A 20,850-nucleotide genomic window follows, 5' to 3' on the forward strand; every position below is an offset into this window, starting at 1 on the left:
TCCCTGAAATTGCAGGAGATAGAGTTGTTGAACTGCAAGCACTGCAGCATCTTGCTCCATCTTGTGCTTCTCCCAGCTCTTCTCACACCTCAGTCGGGTTCAGGCACAGGATTATTCCTGGAGAGCTCCTGGGCGAGGCAGCAAGCAGCCGCTGTGCAGGCAGGACTTACACCATGAGTTTCCTGGTGCTTGAAGGAGGCAGCATCTTCAGCCCGGGTTCTGCTGTGCTGCAATGGCATGTTGCCAGGGCACCTCGCTGCAGGAGCCACCTCCTCCAGAGCCATGGAGCAGAGGCAGGATGCTCCCCTTTGTTCCTAAAACCTGACTGTATTTGGATGAAGTATCAGCAAGGTAGGGCTTGGCTTTAGCTTTCCTGCTGGCCCCACCATGCACATCTGGACCCGTCTCCTACACCACCAGCACCTGGCACAGGAGCTCACCGAAAACCATGCAGACACAGCACTGCTGCTAGGCCAAGATCTGCCAGGAATCAGGTGGGGAGATCTGCATCAGCCAGGGAGAAGGACAAGCCACAAATGATGACGCTGCTTTTTGGGCTGGGAACTACCCAGCAGAGTGAAACCTCCCCCAGGGTTTCAGTGAACCACCTGGCGAGTGTCGTCTCTCCAACTCGCTCACAGCATCCACTTACTCACCACAGCCTCCCAGCAGGAAGGGTGAGAACAGCCAGCTTCCCCACGGGGCACGCAGGGAACAGAGCCCTGCTTTCCCTGGACGCTCCCAGCCAGCAGCTGTGCGAAGGTGAACAGTACATCAAGAGATTCAGGCACTTAACGCATCTTTTTTTAAAAAGTTACAAATCTTTTAATACAATTAGTTATAAGTTACAGTTTCTGGGAGAACAGGCTCCAGTGTATAAGATCAGAGACAGGCTGGGAGGAGCAGGGGAAGCACTTAACAGGAACCTCTTTCCCCACAGGAAAGAAAAGAGGGACAGAAAGATTCTCACAGACATTTATTGGGGGGGAACCCAAACCCTCTAAGAGTGGCCCGGCAGATATACAAAGACATTAGTCCATGTCCCTCTGATCCCCCGCCCTCCCAGACTTTTACCCCAAAGGGAAACACATATGACAAGTCCTGTTTAAGTCACATACTTTAACATATCCAGGTAGACAGATCCCAGCAACAGTCCGAGGAATCTTCTGCGGCCCAGAGTGCCAGCAGAGTTTTGTGAAGCCAAGAGACAGCCTCCTCCTGATACAGGTCCTTGAGACTACACCAGGCAAGAGGGCACGGTGTCCTGCTTCATGTTTGACAAAGCAAACCAAAGGGGCTGGTCTCACATGGCAGTTAAGTCCCTTCTGTAGGGAAAGGGCACTCCACCCCACAGCAGGCTTTTGGGGGGTAGACACTGCAGTCCTCAGCGCTGCACAACGAGAGCGGGGCCAGCCAGCCCCAGCCCACAGAGCCAAGCAACAAGAACCAACAACACACACAGGTGCAGGAGGGGCGACAGCAGGCTCAGAGCGTCCCCCCTGCACCCGTCAGGGAAAGGCCAGCACACAGAGACAGAGCAGTCAGAGCTTGATGCAGAGATGAAGAGCTGAAATGAAGCTGCTTCCCTACAGGGGCTTTGCAGGGCTGTCCACCAGCCAGGTCCCCTCACACAGCAGACGTCTCTCCACTCAGGTCCCAGCCCGTAAGGCACCAGGGCTGGGTAGGCGACCAGCCAGTGAGATTCCATTTCCCTACCGTGCTGGGGAGGGGGAAGATGGACACATGGAGAGAGGTGAAATCCAGCCAGACCAAGAGCAGAGGGGAGCTTGGTGGCAGCTGTCACTCCAGGACAGCCATGAGGAGATGCAGCTCCCGAAAGGCACTACCGTGGCGGCCGCTGAGCCCTGACTTGCTCTTGACAATGTTGCTGATGTTTTTCAGCTGCTTGTAGCACAGCTTGCATTTATGGAGCCTGCAAAAAAAAAAAATAAATACAGCGGACACAGCATCAATCCTCAGATTCCCAAGAGATGTGCTTGTTTCTGTAGCGCCAAAGATGCAACACAAGCCCTGCAAATGGCCTGGAAGAGGATGAAATGTGAGCGTGGCTCTGCAGGAACACCATGTATTTAGCTCACGCCCTGATGATGCAGGAGAATGGCATCCATATAAGGGCTCTTTCACTCCTCTCTTCCCCTTTGGCAGTAAAGTCCAGGGAGGAAGGAGGTGCTGTTTTCAGAGGGCCAATTCTCAGAGCACAGCTATTCCGTGAATAAACTGGAAATCCGGGGCCCAGCTGACAACTCATGTGTCTTGTGAGGTAGAAGGTGAAGCCACAGGTTGGTTTTACTCCCGACATACTCACACTTTATTTAGGTATGACTCAATACAGTAACAGAGGGAAAAGCAGTCCTTGGTTTTTTTCTCAGAGCAGGAGGGTTTGGTGTTTTTGCAGACAAAAGGGAAGGCATGCCCAGTCTAGTATCAAAGTTTCATTGGCGAGGAGCAAAGCTCACCCGAAAGAAAGGCGGGTTCAAAAAGGGAGCACAGCAAGAGGAGGTAAGTGCCTCACCTCTCCTCTCTGGTGATGTCCACTCCGACAGAAGGTGGTGCAGTGAGGATGTCTGTGATCAGTGGCAGGAATCTCTGAAGAATGAGTTTCAGGGAGGTGCAGCCAGTCTGCACGTAACTGAAAAACAAACAGGCCCCACTTGAATTTCATTCCTGTCCTCCCAGCACGCAGCCCTCACTCTCAACCAGTCACTGGGGTAGCCTACTCAAATGAGCCCTGCCCCACCGCTGTAATCTGGTAAGGAGAGCAATGGCCAAGCACCAACACATCTTGGTTTGAGTCAAGACTGACAAAGCCAGCCCTTTCCAAAGGTCCTGGCATACACCCTGCTATGCAGGACCTTTCTGCTCAAAAGCAGAGATGTCCTGCCATGGGGACTTGACAGGAGCCTCTCTCTTGGCAGAAAGGAAGAGCCCCTTGACAGGCTGCATTATTTTTTTTTGCCACCTTATGACGCGGTTCAAAGTAATCTTCCAAGTGACCCCAAGGCTGTTGCAGAACTTCATTCCCCTTGTCCCAAGCCAACAGGTGCATTCACACCAGTGTGCAGCACCCACCTGTTTCATATCGATATGACCCCTCCTGGCTGTCAGAGCTGCCTTCAACACACCCACGCCAAATCCCAATACCCTGCTCTTCCTGTCCATGCGTACTTCCCATACCTTTGCCCACATACACTTGGCAGCTCCATTGCTCTTTTTCAGGTGTTGCGTTGGCATTATGCTGTATCTGCTGTGATTTTTCAGGATTTCCTTTCAGCTAAAAAATACCCAGTGGAGCTCTCCTATGTATATCTACACCCTGTCCCCCAAGCACACCATGTTCTCGGGGCCTCACCTTTCATATTTACTTTGGAGTAGTTTTTCTATCTGTGGCAGGATTATAGTACACAAGTCCAGCTTCCAGAGAGACCTGAAAAGAAAAGGACACATTCTGAGACCGGAGACTGAGGCTCTACACGGCTGAGCTGACACAAATGCTTTCTGCCAAAAGACCCCAGCCAGCGGCACTCAAGTTTACTGAGCAAGTCACCGACTCCCCCTTGTGATAGAAAGTGGCAGGCCCTGACATATAAAGCCTCAAGACCGATTTTCCTTGCAAGACATCATTTGCCTACCGAAAAGGCCCCACACAACTCCAGCAGTTACTGGCACTGCAGACGAAGATCTGGCTACAAGCACACGCATCTCCTGCTGCCATCGCCCACTGCACGCAAGGTGGGTCCGATGCGGCGCCCCCGCTCCCGGTGCCCAGCCGATGGCTCTCAAGCATCCCAGGGGCTGCCCCAACCCAGGACTCACGCTTTTTGGTTGACAATATTCAAGAGGTCCACAACAACAGACAGATCGTTGATCGCCACTGCAGAATCGACAGAGTTCTGAGAGAGAACAGGAAGAAAAAGCCATCTATTGCAAAGCTCAAACTGGCTAGGCTAATGCAGTTACGTACCAAGTGCCACTTTTCAAAAACAAGGTAGAGGAAACGTGGAGTTGGCTAGGGAAGAGAAGATAACTGTTGCATGAGAAAGTTTTCTCCAAGTTTCTTTGTGACCATCAAACCGCAGGTGGGACACAGCAGCACTCTGCGGTGCACTCCCAGAGACAAAAGCTGAGAGACCCTGCCTTTTGTGCAAGAGGCAGAACCAGCCCCAGACAAGCCAAAAATAGTTGCTCAGGTGCTCCCCTCATGAACCCCAGGTATCTCCAATCCTTGCCTTGATGTCACTGGTGCTCCATACAGCCCGCACTGTGTCCAGATTCTTGTGACGGCTGGTGAGCACCATACACATAGTCTCATGGCCTTTCCTGATCTGGGACATGGCTTCCTCATCCACAAGCTCAGTCTGGCTTTGGTTTTTCACAGCCTGAAAGTACAGACATCAATGGAAACAGCAGTAACAGAGCAGGATGGCACAGAAGGGCAGGAGCTTTCCCTGGCCTAGGCAAGAGCTGAGTGCCAGTAAATACTGGCTTCCTTGCAGATTGTTTTAAAAACATTTTGAAATGGAAATGCTTAATTTGCTCTGATTTCAGTTACTTCTCTTCTGCCTTTTCTACTACATCAATCACAAACACGTTTGAAGCTTTGGAGAAGTTCAAAATTAAGACAAGGTGAATCAAAATAAGTTTTCAAAACCAGTGTGTTTTGATGAAGGAACATTTTCACATAAACCCCATTTTTTATGTGAAACATTCATCTGAAATTGGAACATTTCATTACAAAGCATAGTTCTTACACAATTTATTAGACTCGCAATTTGATTCCTGCCCAAGCCATGCTGGAACCACTACTTCCTTTGTTCACAGAGTTTAGGATCATCAGGATGCCCTGGTCCTTCTCCCTTCTCGGGACAGGGAATATCCTCCCCAAGACAGGTCAAGAGGCCTCTGAGACACAAAAGGCAAAGACTCCTATGAAATAATTATAGACAGGTAATGGCGGACACCAATTTCCTAAATTAATTGCTGTCCAGCATATGGAATTAATCAGAGTCTCAGTCTCATCCCTTGCTCTCTGCTTTGATAACACACTCTTCACAAGCCTGGATCAACACAAGTTCGCATCAGCCCGCTGTCAATTGCAACGGGGCCTGGGTCCAGCAACCCTGAGGTGTTGATTTCACAGGAACTGCAAGTCAAAACAGTTGGGAGGCAGAAGAGTAAGCTGGCGGGGCGGGGGGAGGGGGGCACCAAGTGAGCAGAAGAAGAGTGGGAATTAACACGTTCTCATTCAGTACGGAGGGCTGCAGAAAGCACCCAAGGCAGCTCTTGTGCCTCACAGAACCCCCTTTCTGACGCCACCCAACAGACACCAGCAGGCAACTTTTGTCCAGAGATACTTACTGGTAGAAAGTCAGAGGCCTTCAGGCCAATGGGCTCATTCCTAGTTGCAGGAATCACCGACGGCTCTGTTTTGGTCAATGGAGTTGAGGAGGCAATGGGTGGCCTCTGAACCGGATCAGGCTGCAGGAAAAATCAGGTAAAAGCTCTAGCAGCAGCAGGCTGGCCCTAGTCTGATGTCCTGACCCACTTTCCTCTTACAGCAGGGTCCCAATGCAGAAGCAGTCTCCAATTTGCTAGCATAATTTAACAGGCAATAGTGTCTCTCAGATACATGCTAAGACACACTTAAGGTTTGCAAAGAACATGTAGAATTCCCAGCAGAAGTGCCAAGCGCAGTCGTCGTTATCAGCATCTAAAATGAGGGAAACGGGCCATGGCCAACCTGAAGGCTAAGAGAGAATTCTCAGGAAGCCAGTGTAATCTATCCCGGTCCATCAGCTGCTTGCAATTTTGGTGACAAAATAGCTTCAGTTCAAGCACTTGCAGGAATCTGGCACTTGGTTCTCCTCAGAGCACCTTAATTTTGAGATACAAGGAGAAACACCACTGCAAGTGCAAGAAGGGAATAAAAGCAATAAAGCCATCACCTGCTGGAGGCCTGGCCTTCAATTCTACTGCTCAGGCAAGAGACATGACAGGCCAAAGACTGGAGCTGCACTTTTACAGCTCTTCAGTAAAGGTATCAGCTCAATTAGAAATCGTAAAGTCTCCAGCACTCACATATCTTTCACAGTGGGAGTGTGAACAGCTATTAACAGACCGTACAGTACGTACAAGTTCTTGCTTTGGCAATAGGGTCTGGACATCCGCAGCTTGGCTGGGCTTCACTGCTTCCTTCGCAGTTACAGGCTCTAGCAAGATGGAAAGAAGTAGAAAAACAGAAACCGATTGCTCCTTTCAAGGGAAGTTGAAAGCAACAGTTCTGTATAGCTAAGAGTACAAGTAGTCATTTCTGCAGACATGCAGCACTCCCTCTTTTGAGGGTCATTAGCCCCATTCCCACCAATGGGTCCTTTTCATACTCACCATCCTCAGGAGGTGCTGGAAATGGCTCACTGCTTCGAGGAGGAGTTCGACCTACACAGGAGGAAGGGGGGAGGGAAATGAAGGAGTATCCAAGGCTACAGAATAGTGATAAATCAACCTTGGAGCTGAGAGGTCTCCAGCAACTGCACAGATTAGGGTTATCAGTGATAGGGCAAGCAGAGTCATCTCCTTCAGACCCTGATGCTATTGCTGAGTTTAGCCAAAGGCTTTCAGCCTTCATGGATGGGAAAGACAAAACTGACCCGTGTAGTTCACTGCTGCTGTAGAGGTGTGAAGCACAAGAAAAGGCACTGTCACAACAAGTTACATTAGAAAAAATTCACCGCCTGCTAAATTGATTTACATAAGTAAATCAAAATAATGACTATTAATTCCTTAGAAAGAGTATCTCATTTTTCTCATTTACATAGAAATACAAGATACAGGCACTGCACTATGCCTCCTAAACAACAATCTCTGCTTTAACAAAACATTTTGACTTTCCTTCTTTAATGAAGGCTGCTGTTTTTATACATATAAAAATTCTAACCTAATAAAGATCTCATAACACAGTAGTCCTTCCTAATCAGGACAGGAAGACAGTATGCTTACAATAGAGCTCTGTATTCTGAGTCAGGCTTCAACTAGACATCACTGCGCCCTAGTAAAGGCGCCACCTTCCAGCAGTTCACCAACATGATCTGTATGGTTCAGTGTCCAAGTACAGATTACTAAAGAAAAGTTTTCTAAACTCTCCCAGTCACAGGCGAAGCCCCTATTATAATAAGCCAAAGCTCACTTCTACTGAATCAGTTTAGCGCCTACAGCTCTAATACAAACACCACTCAAAAGCACAATAAACCTCGGTACTGACAGATAGCATTCTTGGGCTGGAAGATCTCTTTGTAATCCTCTGGGTTCTGGATCTCTGCCTTTGATTCCTTCTCATCTCTGTCATCTTCACTGCTAGGACTGCGCCTCTCACTCTCAGAGTTGTGCTTCACTCTGCTGTGGAAAAAGAGATGCTGTCAGGGCAAGTCATAGGGACTTTGTCAGAGAAAGCAAGAGCACTAAGCTCCTTGTACACTTCCTTAAAATCCTGAAATTCAACATGCCAGCAGATTCCCTTACCTTTGTGGCTTGCTGCAGCTAGTTGAGGGCCTGTCATAGATGCGGCGAAGGGAGGACCCCGTGGGGGTAGGTGGCACAAGAGGCTCATCATCCCTGATCAGCCCATGAGGAATAGAATCTGACTTGGTGACTCTGCCAAGATCCACAACGAAGGAAGAGACTGTGCTTTGTGCAAAGGAAACTCCTATCTGCAGAGGCAAAAGATTAAGGTAATTCATCAGGGAGCGGGGTACATGCCAGCCTTTTTGAGAACAGGCACGATGGAGTGACCCTGAGCAACCACGCTTGAGAATTTCTCCGTTCAGTCCTTTGGCTGTTTCAATTTGAAGCTGCCAATGTTTTACGAAAGGCTACAACAACGCTTTTTTCAAGCATAGCTTCTAAATACTAGTCAAACCAACCCCCAAGAACTGGGGCTTTCCTCCAGAAGCCAAAGAGAGACAAAGTGGAGCATGAGGCTGCTAAAAGCAAAAGCACATCATCTTTATCTAAATGCTGGGCACATAGCAAGCCCTGGCCACTTACAGTCTGATATAAGCTTAAAGGGCAGAAGGCCTGCAAGAAGGCAGGAGGATTTTATCTTGTGTTTTGCAGCCACCTCCCCCACTCCCCAGGAGCAGTGGCTTACCAGCTGGTTGTTACAGATACACAAGTCGGCTACTTTTCCCCAGTTCACCAACACCACATCAAAACAGCGCTCGGGCTCCCAGCCGTACACACGCAGCGAATCCTGGAAGCCACTATACAAGCAGCAGCCATCTGGGTTGAAGAGCATGCACCTGGGAGGAAGGCATGTGGAGAATCAGGCACAGCTCTTCCAAACTTGCTTAGTCCCACGAGGACCCCAGGGCTGTAACTGGCTTCACTGACAACCTCCAGACCCCTTTCTAACAACGAACCCACCCATCTAGTGCTCACCTGTGCAACATCTCCAACAGCCCAAACTTCTCCCCAGTAAAGTCTCTCCTTCAGGAATTCCTCCCTTCACCCCCACTTTAGTCTCTGCCTAGTAGTATACTGCAACAGGAATTTAATATACCTGACAGGAGTAGCCTCCTCTTCAATACAGCTCACAACTTGAAACTTCTCCAAGTCCCAGAACCTAACAGTCCTGCACACACACAAGAAGAAAAATAATTTCTCACCCCTCTAGAAATCTGATGTAGGATCCAGAATTGAAGTAGTATGCTAACAGCTAGAATGACTTTCACTGTTGTGCACATATGAGCCAACACAGGAGGCTAGTCTAGCTAAAGATCCATGAATCCAGCCACGGATGCTTAGAAACTCTGGATACAGGCAGGTATTTAGCTCTGAGTCAGATCTAAGAGGTCACCCTGCTAGCTGAGCAGGGCTGCTTGCTATTCAGATAAAATGTCAGCTGAATTAGCGATTAGCGGATTACCTTGAGACTATTGGATTGTTTTCTAGTGTGGTAGAAGGTGTCGTCAATTTTGGATGAGAAGGCAAGCTCTCAATGTTCTGCCCATCACAGATGTAATGTGCTGCTGCCTAGATGTCAGGCTCTTGCAATGGCAGGTTTGAGTTGTGTGACGTTCCTATTTTCCATGTTCCCAAAAGGAAGGGCATCAGGAAACTGCCACATACAATTCCCTTCTTCCTCCCTCCCCGTATGTACCTGTCAGAGCTGCCAGAAGCCAAAAGGTATTCATTGGGATGGAATTCAACAACATTTACTGGGCCGCTATGTCCTGTAAACTCGAACATCATCTTCCCAGCAGCCAGATCCCACAGCTGGAAGAAGGAAAATACAGAGACTCTTGAAAAGATTTAACAGTAGAGAATTCCAATACACTTTGGATTTTCTTGTACTGGCAGCCTCCTAACATTTCTCCCCCTCCAAGAACAGACTCAAGTTTGTCAAAGAAAGCAAAGATCAGGGAAGGAGTACCATCCCAGTTATTTAAGGCTGCATTTTTTTTATTTTTCTTCTTTTATCTTTGCTATTCTTTATAAATTTTCCATTTCATTCGCCCCCTAGAAGTTTCTGGTTTATATTTAGAGACTGGGATAAAATACAGCACTTCCACCCGTCCCCACAGATTGCATCTCAAAAGCAAATGAACAAAAATCAAAAAACTCCAAATCCCTTAGCAATTAATACTTCCTGTGCTCTAGTCTTCACTGAAAAATCCAGTGAAATGATTGACCAGTTTATTTCACGTGAAGCCGAAGAATCAGTCCTTCACCTACATTCCTCCACACCACATCTGAAACAACTGAAGTCACTGTTTCAATCGATACTTTTCTGAATTCCTTCTCTTGCCGTCCTGACAGCAATTTTCAGACTGATAATCATAAGCAATATGTATGATAATGCACTCCTACTGAATTAACTTGAGCAGAACCAAAAATGGGTATGGCAAAGCAACATGCTGTGGGCAACTCATTCGGTAGCGCTTACTGAAATGACTGAGGTTGATGTTCACGTATCACAACTCTAACATCTAACAAAACTTGAACTTTTATGTGCATAGTGCCAACATGTCTGTTGGATAAGTGCATTTCAACACATCCAGCTCTTTTCTTGAGGTTGTGGGCCACTGGACATGACCAGACTCATCAACAGACTGGTCCCTGCAAAGCCACAGGGCTCAGCCAGCTGCCTAATGAACTAAAGGTGTTTGTGAGTGAGTGCTGGTAACGCCTGGTACAAAGATGATCCCAGCATTTGGCACATAAGGAAGGTGTCACAATAAGTTACCTTTACAGTGTGATCATCAGCAGCAGAGGCTAACCATTTCCCATCAGGACTAAAGCGGAGACACCGAACTGCTTCTGTGTGACCCTGAAATGAGAAAAACAAATGGTAGTTTATAGTAGTTTCTCCTCACCCCCTCTAAAGGGAATTCTGGCTTTTGTCTTTCAATCCTATATAATAAGATCAAATCAAATGAAGTAACTGTCACAGAGTCCACAGCTGACAGAACACTAAACACTACACTCAAAAGCTACACCCATCCACACTAAATGCATATCATCTCTCTCATCTAGACATCTCTAGCATCAGTTTAAGTGTGGTAAATACAGATCTGGCTTAATTAATAAAAATAAATTTTAAATTACACAGATTTATGGGTGGTCATATAGAAATGCTGTGTCACAAAGTTGGTTTCTAAATGAAATTAATATTCAGCAAGCTCCTTGGGTAGAAAACGGCCCCAAGAATAGAACCAACTCAGACCAGTGGGGACTTGCACCGTAGCATCAGTCACAATATAAAGAATCAGTCACGGATGCTCTCTGTTCTCCACTGAAGCCAACCAGACTATAGTACACAGTAACTCCTACGATATCCATTTCATATTCCCACACAGTTCACAGAGGCCTGCAGAGGTTTGCCAGGCCACTTCACAAATCGTGCAGCTCTTATTTTCATACTGGAAAACTAGGAAGTTATTTTTATTTGTACATAATCACTTTCAGGTTTGCTCACAAGTCCCCAACAGAAATCTATCTCCCCTCTTCATCTGAAAACTAACGAAGCATTTTACCTTGTACCTGAGGACACAGCCTTTTCTTCTTACATCCCAGAGCTACAGGGAAGAAAAGCAAACAAAAGGTATGATTACAGCAGTATGTGGGGAGCCGAAGAGTCGCACCAGAACAAGAGCTCTCCTTGTCACCAAGCTGACAGAAACCGCAGAATGAAAACACTGGAGGGGCTGGTGAACCTGTTTGCTTCAGGGGTATTTCCTAACCTGACTGCCCAAGCGAGAATCACTTCTGTAAGGTGTTTCTTACTACAGAAGCTCAGTTCCTACAGTCAAATACCAGCCTGATGAAGCAGATGCAGTCCACAGCAATCAGGACATCTGTGTTTGCTGACACCAGGTCTCAGCTGGCATCTTACTTGGAGCCACATTCCACAACAGAGGAGTCACACTCATGAGCTACCACTGTGAAAATACATGCACAGATTTCACAAGCACTCATAAATACACCTGCCCACACACATGGAAATGACGACGTACAGGATCTACCAACAGCTTGGCACAAAACACATTCTGGCACTCTTCAAAACAAAAATATTGCAAGTAAAGAGAGCAATCTCTAGGGAAAGCTGCGTTTTACCTTAATGTTTGTGTCCAAAGAGCCAGACGCCACAAAGCTTCCAAAAGGATGGAAATCAAGGCTGCAGATATTTGCTTTGTGACCAAGTAAGGTACGAAGAACTGGGAAAAGGAGCAGCAGAGCAGGGAGAAGGAATAGGAACAATATTTAGTAGTTCACTTCCCCCAATGCAGCACAAAAGTTTAGCCATACTACCCTCACCATTAAGCACATGCTAATACAACGGACATTATGCTACATACTGTTTATTCATCTGTATACATTATTTTACGGAATTGTTTCTGACTTTACCCTTGCAATGCAAAGGAACAGCAGTACAGAGCCCATGTTCAACGAATCTAATGGAAGTCCTGTCCTGAGGTATGGAAACTATGTTTAAAACTCCAAAGCTCTCCATTTTGAAAATAAAACTGAAAAGCCATACTTCTGTCAGACAGTGTCTCCTTCCACTCTTTACAAAGGGAGCAAAAGGGGCAGGGGGAACCCACAAGGACTGTGTTAGCCAGGAAGTGAAAGGGACATTTGATTGCCTGCATCATTCACCTTGCAGCTATTAGGCAGTCCCTTTCCCTGGACTCTGCACCCCCACCCAGGCACAATCAAAACTTCTGCTTCTTAGGTTCCAATATTCACCCTGTACTCCTTCAACTGCCCCTCTCAAGAAGCATCCCAAAGACCAGGAAAGGACGCTTAGGAAGCATGAGACAAAGAAATGACCACAGCATTTCAGCAAGACATCAACCAAGTAACGCCCCTTGTAGCTCTGGAAACCAGAAAGGACCAGCAGAACTGGTATACTGTATCTCCAAAAGTAGAGACAAATGCAGAACTCAGCTCTGAGGGAGAAAAATTGCTCATACAGCAACAAGGGCAATCTCTCTCCATCATCTGGAACAGTCTGATGATTCCCCTGGCAGAAATTAGCTCTTGAGCCAGACCTGGAGCGGTCATTTGCATAGATGCTGGTTCACAGGTCTCCTCATAAATTCAGCCAGATCAGTTACTCTCCACTGGTAGAGCCAAATTATTTTATAACTGAAGACATTCTAACTGAACAACAAAAGTGCTTTTTATTATTTATGCCATTTGCCTTCTTAGCTCATCCAGTGTAAGTCCATTTCCATTACATATCCTTTCTATGAACAAGTAGCAACCTGTAAGAAGTATTCAGTCATTTTATGGTATTCCTCCTGGAATGCACCCAAGTGCTTCATGGTGCCTTTGCAAACTTGTTCTAGGATTTGAGAAAAATGCAGTAAATAAAGCATGACTCAACAGTTGGTCTTTCAAGGATCAGAGCTCAACAAGTTCATAGCTTTTATCGTTTATTAAAAATCATGTATTTGTTTATTTATATGCCTACGCAAGAGCAAAAGGGGAGAACAATCACTTGAGGGAAAAAAGAAAAGTTAGAGCCTAAGAATGAGAATAAGAGGCCAGCAAGCAGGGGATTCCTGGACTTGTACAAAACCTAATATACTTAAATCTTCCAATCTGATTTTGGATCCCTTTATTGATGTTGACAAGGAGACCGAATACAAATTCCATACGCCTAGTTACACTATACATGCATGGAAACTGATGTGGGATATAGTTTTCAAACATACTCAGGTCAAAACCCTGGCAGCTAGTTCCTCAGATCAGTATCCACAATACACGTACAAATTTCTGTTTGAGCGTGCACACGCAGCTCTGCCGTCTCAGTAGGAAGCACACAAAAGCCCTCTGAGAGGGCTGGAAATTAAGATGAAAGCAATGCCAGGCTCCTGTTCCTTGAGTGAAGTACTCTTCTGGGTCAGTATACATATCAAGCATAAGGATATTCCAAAAAGCGTGCATTAACAGAAGTGAAAACTCACAGAAACGTACTTTTGGCAGCTTCCAAGTCCCAAACTCGAATGGACCCTGACTGGGACCCTGCGACAATGAGCTTCTCATTCACATTGATCTGTAGGCTCTCAATGGGTGTTGTATGGCCTGTCAAGCTCTGCAAAGGAAACCATGAGTCACAACCAACTGCTACTGACACAGCCCTGTCCACAATGACATTGCTCATACTTGAAGGGTAACTAAAGCATTTAGTCATGAGTTGGGATTACCTGGTAGTGCCACTGGTCCTCTTTCCTCATCAGCTACCAGTATGGTAGAGCACCCTAAAGACCATCACTGCATATAGCCCCGTGCACATGTCTTCCGCATTATCCCACTTTCCGGGGCACGCTACTAAGTTTTAAAGGATGCACCAACAGAGACACGGGCAGTTAAACATTAGGTGCAGGTGCCCAGACAGGGCTGACACATGCTTACATTATAAAAATCATGCTGTGCAAGTGCAATGGCACAGTGTTTGCTCTGAAAGTGTCATGAACTCGTTACAAAACCAAAGCAAGAGCAAAAGCAGGGCTACTTCGAAATCGCCACATAAGCAAGAAGCCGTATGTTGCTGCCAGCAATGGGTGTCACAGTGATAATGTGGTGCTATTACTAAAGTATTAACTCGTGGCATAAGGTAGTAATTCATATGTATGCAGTTCCTTTCATCCTTGAGCATCTACAAGCTTACAAGAAAAGGACAGTATTTAATTAAAACACAAGAATATTTAAAACTAGCGCTAGAAAACCAATACCACTATTGCAGACTTTTTCTTGTCAGTTCAGCAGTATTCTATGCTTTACTCCCACATCAAACAGGTCTTTTTAAATAGCTAAGCTAGCTGTGTGCCTCCCACACACGTACAGAATCAAACACCAGTTACAAGCTATCTGTTCTTATGGGGCTTTCTTGGGATTTCACATGCAACTGGAAATCCTTTACAGACTCTACAGCTGCAACTGTCACTGTTTAGTGAGAAATCAGAGCTCAAAACTTGAACCAAGTCACAAGGCTACTTGGAAAGCTCCTCCTCTTCCTCTCCCCCAACACATAAACATCTAGAATCCTAACAATATAAACACTAAAAATTAATTTTGGAGAACAAAATATACAGCACAACCCCTCAAAAAATCAAGATTCTTTTGATATACAAGAATGACACAAGCCCTCAGCAGCTCCAGTCAATCCCTGCCTCTCAGAAAGACCAGCTTCTTATGTCTGTGGTTCCCAGGAAGCACACAAGTACAGCTCTCTGCTCCCAAGAACGGGTACGGAGGTAATTAGTCATTTCCTTCCACAAGAAGGTTGAAGATTCTGGTTTCAAGCTACTGTCATGCCACTACCAAGTCTGGAAAGACACAGCCTAACTACACTATGCAAAAAGCACAGCACTGCCAAAAGTGAGCAACATCTTTTCCACCTATTTCAACCTCTTTATGCAGGAAATGAATGGAAAAATAAAGTAGGCACATTCTCCTTTTAGCCTTTTTGCTCCTACTTCCCCAATTTCTTCCTCAGAAGGGTCACAGTGGCTACAGATATGCCTACCATAACACAACACAATAATGTTCTTAATTAAAGTGACAAGGGAGACTTGCTAAAGATGGTTTTCCACAACACCAACTCAAAGCAAAAGCAATGCAGGATAGACATGTGTTAAATATATTTATGATGTGCTACTGCTGGGGTAACCCTACACAGTGTGCCCAGCACTACTCTTCCCCAGCCTACATGCAAGTTAGTGAACTATTCCGACAAACTTTGCGTGGATAGTTAGTGACTGTGGGACAGGTCGGAATGCATCCTGCTGGGGATGCTTCCTGCTATGAGGGCAAACTGTCCCCTGTAGCTTGCACTAAAAATAGCTGACCTCATACAAAATGCTGCATTTAATTATCTGTAGCTAGCCTGTAATGGAAGGCACAATATTCATTGCCTGAGCAAGCACTGGCCCAGCTGAAGCAGCCATCCATTCCAGATTCTCTCCTGAGCTAGCGGTCTCACCAGTTACTGAATCCTGCGCTCATCTTTCGCTAGAATCCAGTCATCCAGCTTCATGTTGGTAAACTCCATTTACAAGTCACACAGGCTACAACCCAACAATCTTTTCCCTTACCCTCTATACCTCAGAATTAATATTCCCATCCCCCAAAAGCTGGAAACGGGCCTGTTCTTACCATGATGCAGTTGGGCTTCTTCACTGACCATATGTTGACCCGACAGTCATCTCCTCCAGTTGCCAGCAGCCGGCCTGAACTTTTTCCTAGGACTAGTGAGGATACATTGCTGCTGTGAGCCGTGATCTCTTCTGCACAAAACAAAACAGTTATTATGAGCTAGTATAATAATTTTCATCCCATCCCTCCCAAAGAACTAAAAAAATATTCTCCCTCCAGAAAAATGTTCCAGTTTCCACCGAACAACCTGTAGCAGCCTACTCTTCAGATAAGAAGTCACACTATTATCTTGCTTGAAACAGTCCATCTTGGCTCTGCCTGCTGTACTTAAGGCATTTGCTGACCAAGCCCCACAGCTCCAGTGCTCATGTGGCTTACAAAAAGCACCTTCTCTCACCAGCAGCAGCTCGGTAGCTTTTAAAGACCTGCTCAGCTGTGGCAACCTGCTCACAGAAGCTGCTTTACCTTCAGTACCCGGGGTGGATCTCAGTAAGCTGAGCTGTCTGCCAAGCTGCAGTAATACACAGCAGCCAGAGTCACCTATCAAAAGGCCCCGTAATGCCATTCCGGGCAGCAGCAGCCTGTCCAACCTGAGAGGAACTGGCAGATTGGCAGCAGCACAGTTTGTTACCTTACACAGAAAAGAGTCAGACTCAGCAGCGGGGATAGGTGGAGCTCCCTTCTCTGAGCTTTGGCAGAGGCTTTGCCAGGTTCCCACTATGTAACACAGGTGAAATTTAGCAATGCAAAGGTGTGAAACTGTGACAAAGGAAGGATGAATATATATCCAAAAGGGCACAAAAGAACAAATGTGATCGATACTACAAGACTTGTTAAAAAAACTGGAGGCTGAGGGGAAGCTCTGACACCGAGGGCTTTGCAGTGACAGAAATCCAAGGAAGCCTCATCATAAAGAAACAACTCTGGACCAAAAGAGAAGCCAAATGAGCATCTTTGCTTGGACATCTCATCTTCACAGTGGATTTTTAAATCCAGTTAAATTTCTGACAGTGGCTTTTGGCTGATGCACTTAACAATTTCTTCCTCTTACAGTTCTCCTTGAAAGTTCACGGGATTTGCACATGTAAGAGTTATGAAACTTGTTTGTAAAAAGGCTAGGCAGCAATCAATCCAACTTTCGTTCGGATTGTTTTGCTGGGATGAGCAATTTGATCATTTTACATGCAACGCTAATCCAAAAGGATATTAGATGGCTGCCATAATTACAGGTACTTTGATCTCAAGCTCTCAGAGTGCTGTTTTGAAAGCAAAACCATGCAACTTTCACTTTAGCTGGAGAAACACCTTTCAATTTACAAAGGTAACTGGTCTGTAAATTACAAGAGAAGGGAAAATTTGAAAATACGCTTGTATTGTGTTGAAAGACCAATCTTCCATGTGACAGTGCTAAAGTAAAGTACATACGTATACACAGACTTGAAGGTAACAAACAATACAATTAGCATTAACAGACCAACTCGCTAGTTAAAATTGAAAGGACAGATGCTGAGCACTGCTGCTGAAATGAGTGCATCAGCAGCTCCACTTTTTCTCTCCTCTTGATCTCATTCTTAATAACATATTGTAAGTTTAAAAGTCATTGCTGAAGCATTCAACCCTTTGTTCCTAAAAGTCAGGTTACAACCTGATGCTAGCCTTGGCCAGATGGCTTCACCCACTCCCCCAGTGCAGTGCCAATTTCCTTAAAACCACAAACTTTTTTTTTTTTTAACAAAGTCTTCATCACCAGATTATCACCCACCAGTTCAGTAATATTAAGCTCCTAATTAGCATAACCGAAACATTTCTAACATTCAGAATGCTTCTTGCTCTAATGAGGATGCTAAGGTGAGACAGAGCCTAGCAAAATTGAAGATTAAGAACTTCTGCCCGCTTAAAAAGAATGGAGCTTGATTGACTTCCAGTTTTTCCTATAACTGGAGTTTCAGGGATTTCTGCTCAAAAAGACACAAAATTACTAAGTCAATTATCTCAGCTCCCTTCATGTGTTACCAGTCAAGGACACCATACTTCTGCTAGCCAATTCCTAGAGCCCAGGTCGCTGCGAAAGCATGCACTTCTGAACAGCTGATCACTCCCCATTGTTTCTAAGCATTCCTCAACAGCCCTTATGAAATACCTCCGCAGTGACCAGCACTGATTTGTGCTCTGGAGGAAAAATAATGGATGTAGAAGCAGCAAATCCTTACCGCTCTCCTGTAAAGCAATTTCAAGAGCATGAGGCACACAGGCCCTGTAAAGATCACCTCATCTCTCCTGCAGCAGAGTGCTCAGTGCACCTTCTGTAACACCTGAGCAGCAAGGAATGGCAGCTTCAACCAGGCTAACCTGACACAGAGGGAACTCTGCTGCAGCCTGGGCTCCCAAGGAGCGGTTCCATCTCTCCCTTGGTTGCTCGTGTACCACAACAGAGCCACGTGGGGTTAGCTAGAAATTGAGGATAATGTTAGAGCAACGAGTGAGAAAAAATACAGGCTGTGACCCCCTGAACGACAGGGCCCTATGCTATTCCACTACGCTGCTGTGTTCTCCAAATAGATTTCTACGAGCCCAAAATTCCCGTCAGCAGCTTGGGAGGAGGGCCGGGGCATCGCCACCCACGGCGGGGATTAGCCAGCTCCCTCCGCAAACCGCCTCCGCCGCCCCCCCGCTCCGTGCGGGGCACTCCCCCGCCCTCCCTCGCCGGGGCTGCCCGGCCACACTCACGCAGCTTCCACGCCGTCCTGGCGGTGACGGCCGCGGCCATGGCTCGGCGCGGCGCCCCTCCGGCGGGCAGGGCCCAAGCGCCTTCCTCCTCCCCGGGCTCCGCCGCCCGGCCCCGACTGGGCCGCCTCCCCGCCGCCGCGTCCTACGGCCGCCGAGTCACCCCCCCGCGCTGCCCCGGCCGCCCTGGAGGCACAAACAACACGAGCCGCGGTTACGGCGACGCCCCCGCCACGCCGGGCCCCGGCGCGGGAAGGCCGGGCCGAGGCGCGGGATGCCAGCCCACCGCCCGCCCGGGCGGCAGCGCGGGGCGCGGCCTCACCGCTGACGGCCATCACGGTAGCGACGGGCCAGCGGGGAGCCCGGCGGGCGGGAGGCGCTCCTCGGGCCGCCGCCTCCGCCGCCTCACAGGGGCTCATCGCCTGGAGCTGCCGAGAAGACGCTGAGCCGCCGGCGGCCAGGCCAGCCCCGCACCCCCAGCCCGCCACCAGCCAACCGGCCCCTCACCACAGACCTGGGCCGCGCCCCGCCTCCGCCCGGCCGCCGCCAATCAGGGCCGCCACCCGCCGCCGGTCCCCGGCCTCCCCGAGTGCCGCATCGCCGCGCCCGGCGCTTGCCCCGCGTCCGCACGCCGCTTGGCCAATAGGAACAGAGGCAGGGGCGGTTGCCTTAGCGCCCGCCGAGCAGCTGAGCCATTCGCAACGCAGCTTCTTGGCGGAGCCTTTCGAGGCGACCAATAAGGAGGGAGGCGCGCTGGGAGCCGCGCTGGGAGCCGCGCTGGGAGCCGTGGGGGCTGCCGTTTTGCGGCGCGCCGGGCCGGAGCCGAGGCGGCAGCGGCACAGCTTCTGTCGGGGCGGTCGAGAGGCCCTTCCCCGCCAGGGCCCGCCGGCCGCGCAGGCGCCCCCGAGCGGTGGCCGGTGCGTCCGCAGCAGGTGCTTGGCCTCGCCGGGTGTCACGGGCCCGGCCCTGCTGGGAGCGGGCCGCCCCGTTTCTGTGGTTTTTTGCCCGGAAGCGCTGGCATCGGCTCCTCTGACCCCCCACCGGGGCCTGGGGCCAGTTTTCCCCCCAGGGAGCCATGCTGGGGGCTCTCGCAGCCTGGCTGAGGCAGAGTCATGCCACCTCTATGCTTTCTGTCTCTGAAGCCAATAACCCCATCAAAAGGGAAAATCAAATCAGTTTGATGCTAGTCCTTGATAATGCGTATCAGCTGACTCTGGCACCAGCTATGTCCCCAGTACCTGTTGAAGGATTTTTCATTCAGTTTGCTCTGGTCTCCTTTCTGGGTGTTGAACTGATGAGCTCAAACCACAGGCTTGGTTGCTTCTTTTTCTCTGTTTGGAGACCTTAGCGTTTCCTTTCTCCCCGGTTCCCTGAGGTCCCTTAGTCCTTCAGCAGTTCACAGTCCCTGCAATTTGGAAATTGTTTTGGCTAGTTCCTGATGTTCCTTTTCAGTAGTGCATTCTTACCTGAATGCCTCTCTACCCCGAAGAGGGAGCTGTTTCTGAGCTTTCTCCTTTCTTGGGTTGTTTGCGGGACGCAGAGCTATCAGAAACAGCATTGGTGTGAAATAGGCTGTTGCTGTTGCTGAATGGCTTGGAACACGATGTGCTGTGGTAAGACATCTTAGAGCTCCAAAACTGGTTGCTGGAAGGCCCAGGCAGACGCAGGGATTTGCTGTGGTGGGTGTCAAACACTGCAGCTGTTTCCCACAGGAGACGTGGAATTCTCTGCTCTCCATTTCTGAGTCCAAAATGCAGTGCGTCCTTCCAGTGATGCTCAAATTAATAACCTCTATAAGGGTAATTTGGTATGTTTTAATGACCTAGGATATTCAGACCACAGGTAATGAGCTAGGGTGGCTTCTGGTTTTAACACTGTGTTCACCCCTTAAAATGTAACAGAAAGAAGGCAAGAAAAAATGACTCTGTTGCAATAAAATAGGCAGTCGGGGGTGTGCATTTCTCTGTAAAAGCCCTTTGGTGCATCTATTATACTTTTACAAAAGACAGCTACCATAAAACAAGCAGCTTAATCTGCGCTGGTTGATGCTGTATTTCAGCTGTAACATCCCTTGGTCTGCTGTATTACAGCAAAATAAGTTTCTGCCTTCCCTCAGGTGCAATCAGTTGAAGATGATCATTAGAGGCTGTTCCTTGAAGAAGAACCACTGTAGGTGTCCACAGTGCCTAATGTACTGTAGGGAACATCAGGAATTGCTTCCTAGCAGGTGCAGGGACTTACATAAGTATCAGTACGTGGCACACACATACCAACTTCCATTTGTGGATCTCGAGGAATTAACCAAAATGCTTGACTAACTAAAATTTATTGGATTTGGAATGCTTTTTAGATTTCTCTTGATGTTTTACCTTGCCTGACAATATTTGTAAACAGGAAGTAGATATATTCAAAGAGAAAAAGTTGTTAAAATCTAAAGTTTGTCAATTG

General features: G+C 47.7%; 1 protein-coding gene across 6 annotated transcripts; it reads right to left on the minus strand.

The window, feature by feature from the left end:
* Window positions 1-799: 799 nt before the first annotated feature.
* On the minus strand, window positions 800-19,107 carry KATNB1 (katanin regulatory subunit B1). Of its 6 annotated transcripts, none has more exons than XM_080410971.1 (21): window positions 18,917-19,107; window positions 18,406-18,588; window positions 18,028-18,126; window positions 15,679-15,809; window positions 13,498-13,615; window positions 11,629-11,729; window positions 11,049-11,090; window positions 10,259-10,342; window positions 9,173-9,288; window positions 8,573-8,644; window positions 8,162-8,312; window positions 7,534-7,721; window positions 7,277-7,410; window positions 6,403-6,453; window positions 6,151-6,227; window positions 5,377-5,496; window positions 4,248-4,397; window positions 3,835-3,911; window positions 3,371-3,445; window positions 2,534-2,650; window positions 800-1,933 (listed from the first exon to the last, which is right to left on the minus strand). In XM_080410971.1, the coding sequence occupies exons 2-21, from the start codon at window positions 18,443-18,445 to the stop codon at window positions 1,801-1,803; spliced, it is 2,076 nt and encodes a 691-aa protein (XP_080267097.1). In that variant the 5' UTR covers window positions 18,446-18,588; window positions 18,917-19,107; the 3' UTR covers window positions 800-1,800. The 6 variants fall into 6 exon arrangements, with proteins under 6 accessions (XP_080267097.1, XP_080267098.1, XP_080267096.1 ...); XM_080410972.1 differs by lacking the exon at window positions 18,917-19,107 and adding an exon at window positions 18,725-18,910 and having other exon boundaries at window positions 7,277-7,407; XM_080410970.1 differs by lacking the exon at window positions 18,917-19,107 and adding an exon at window positions 18,725-18,910.
* Between the last annotated feature and the right edge of the window lie 1,743 nt (window positions 19,108-20,850).

The sequence above is a fragment of the Falco punctatus genome (genome assembly GCF_963210335.1).
Source record: "Falco punctatus genome assembly, chromosome: 14".
Taxonomy (NCBI): Eukaryota; Metazoa; Chordata; class Aves; order Falconiformes; family Falconidae; genus Falco; species Falco punctatus.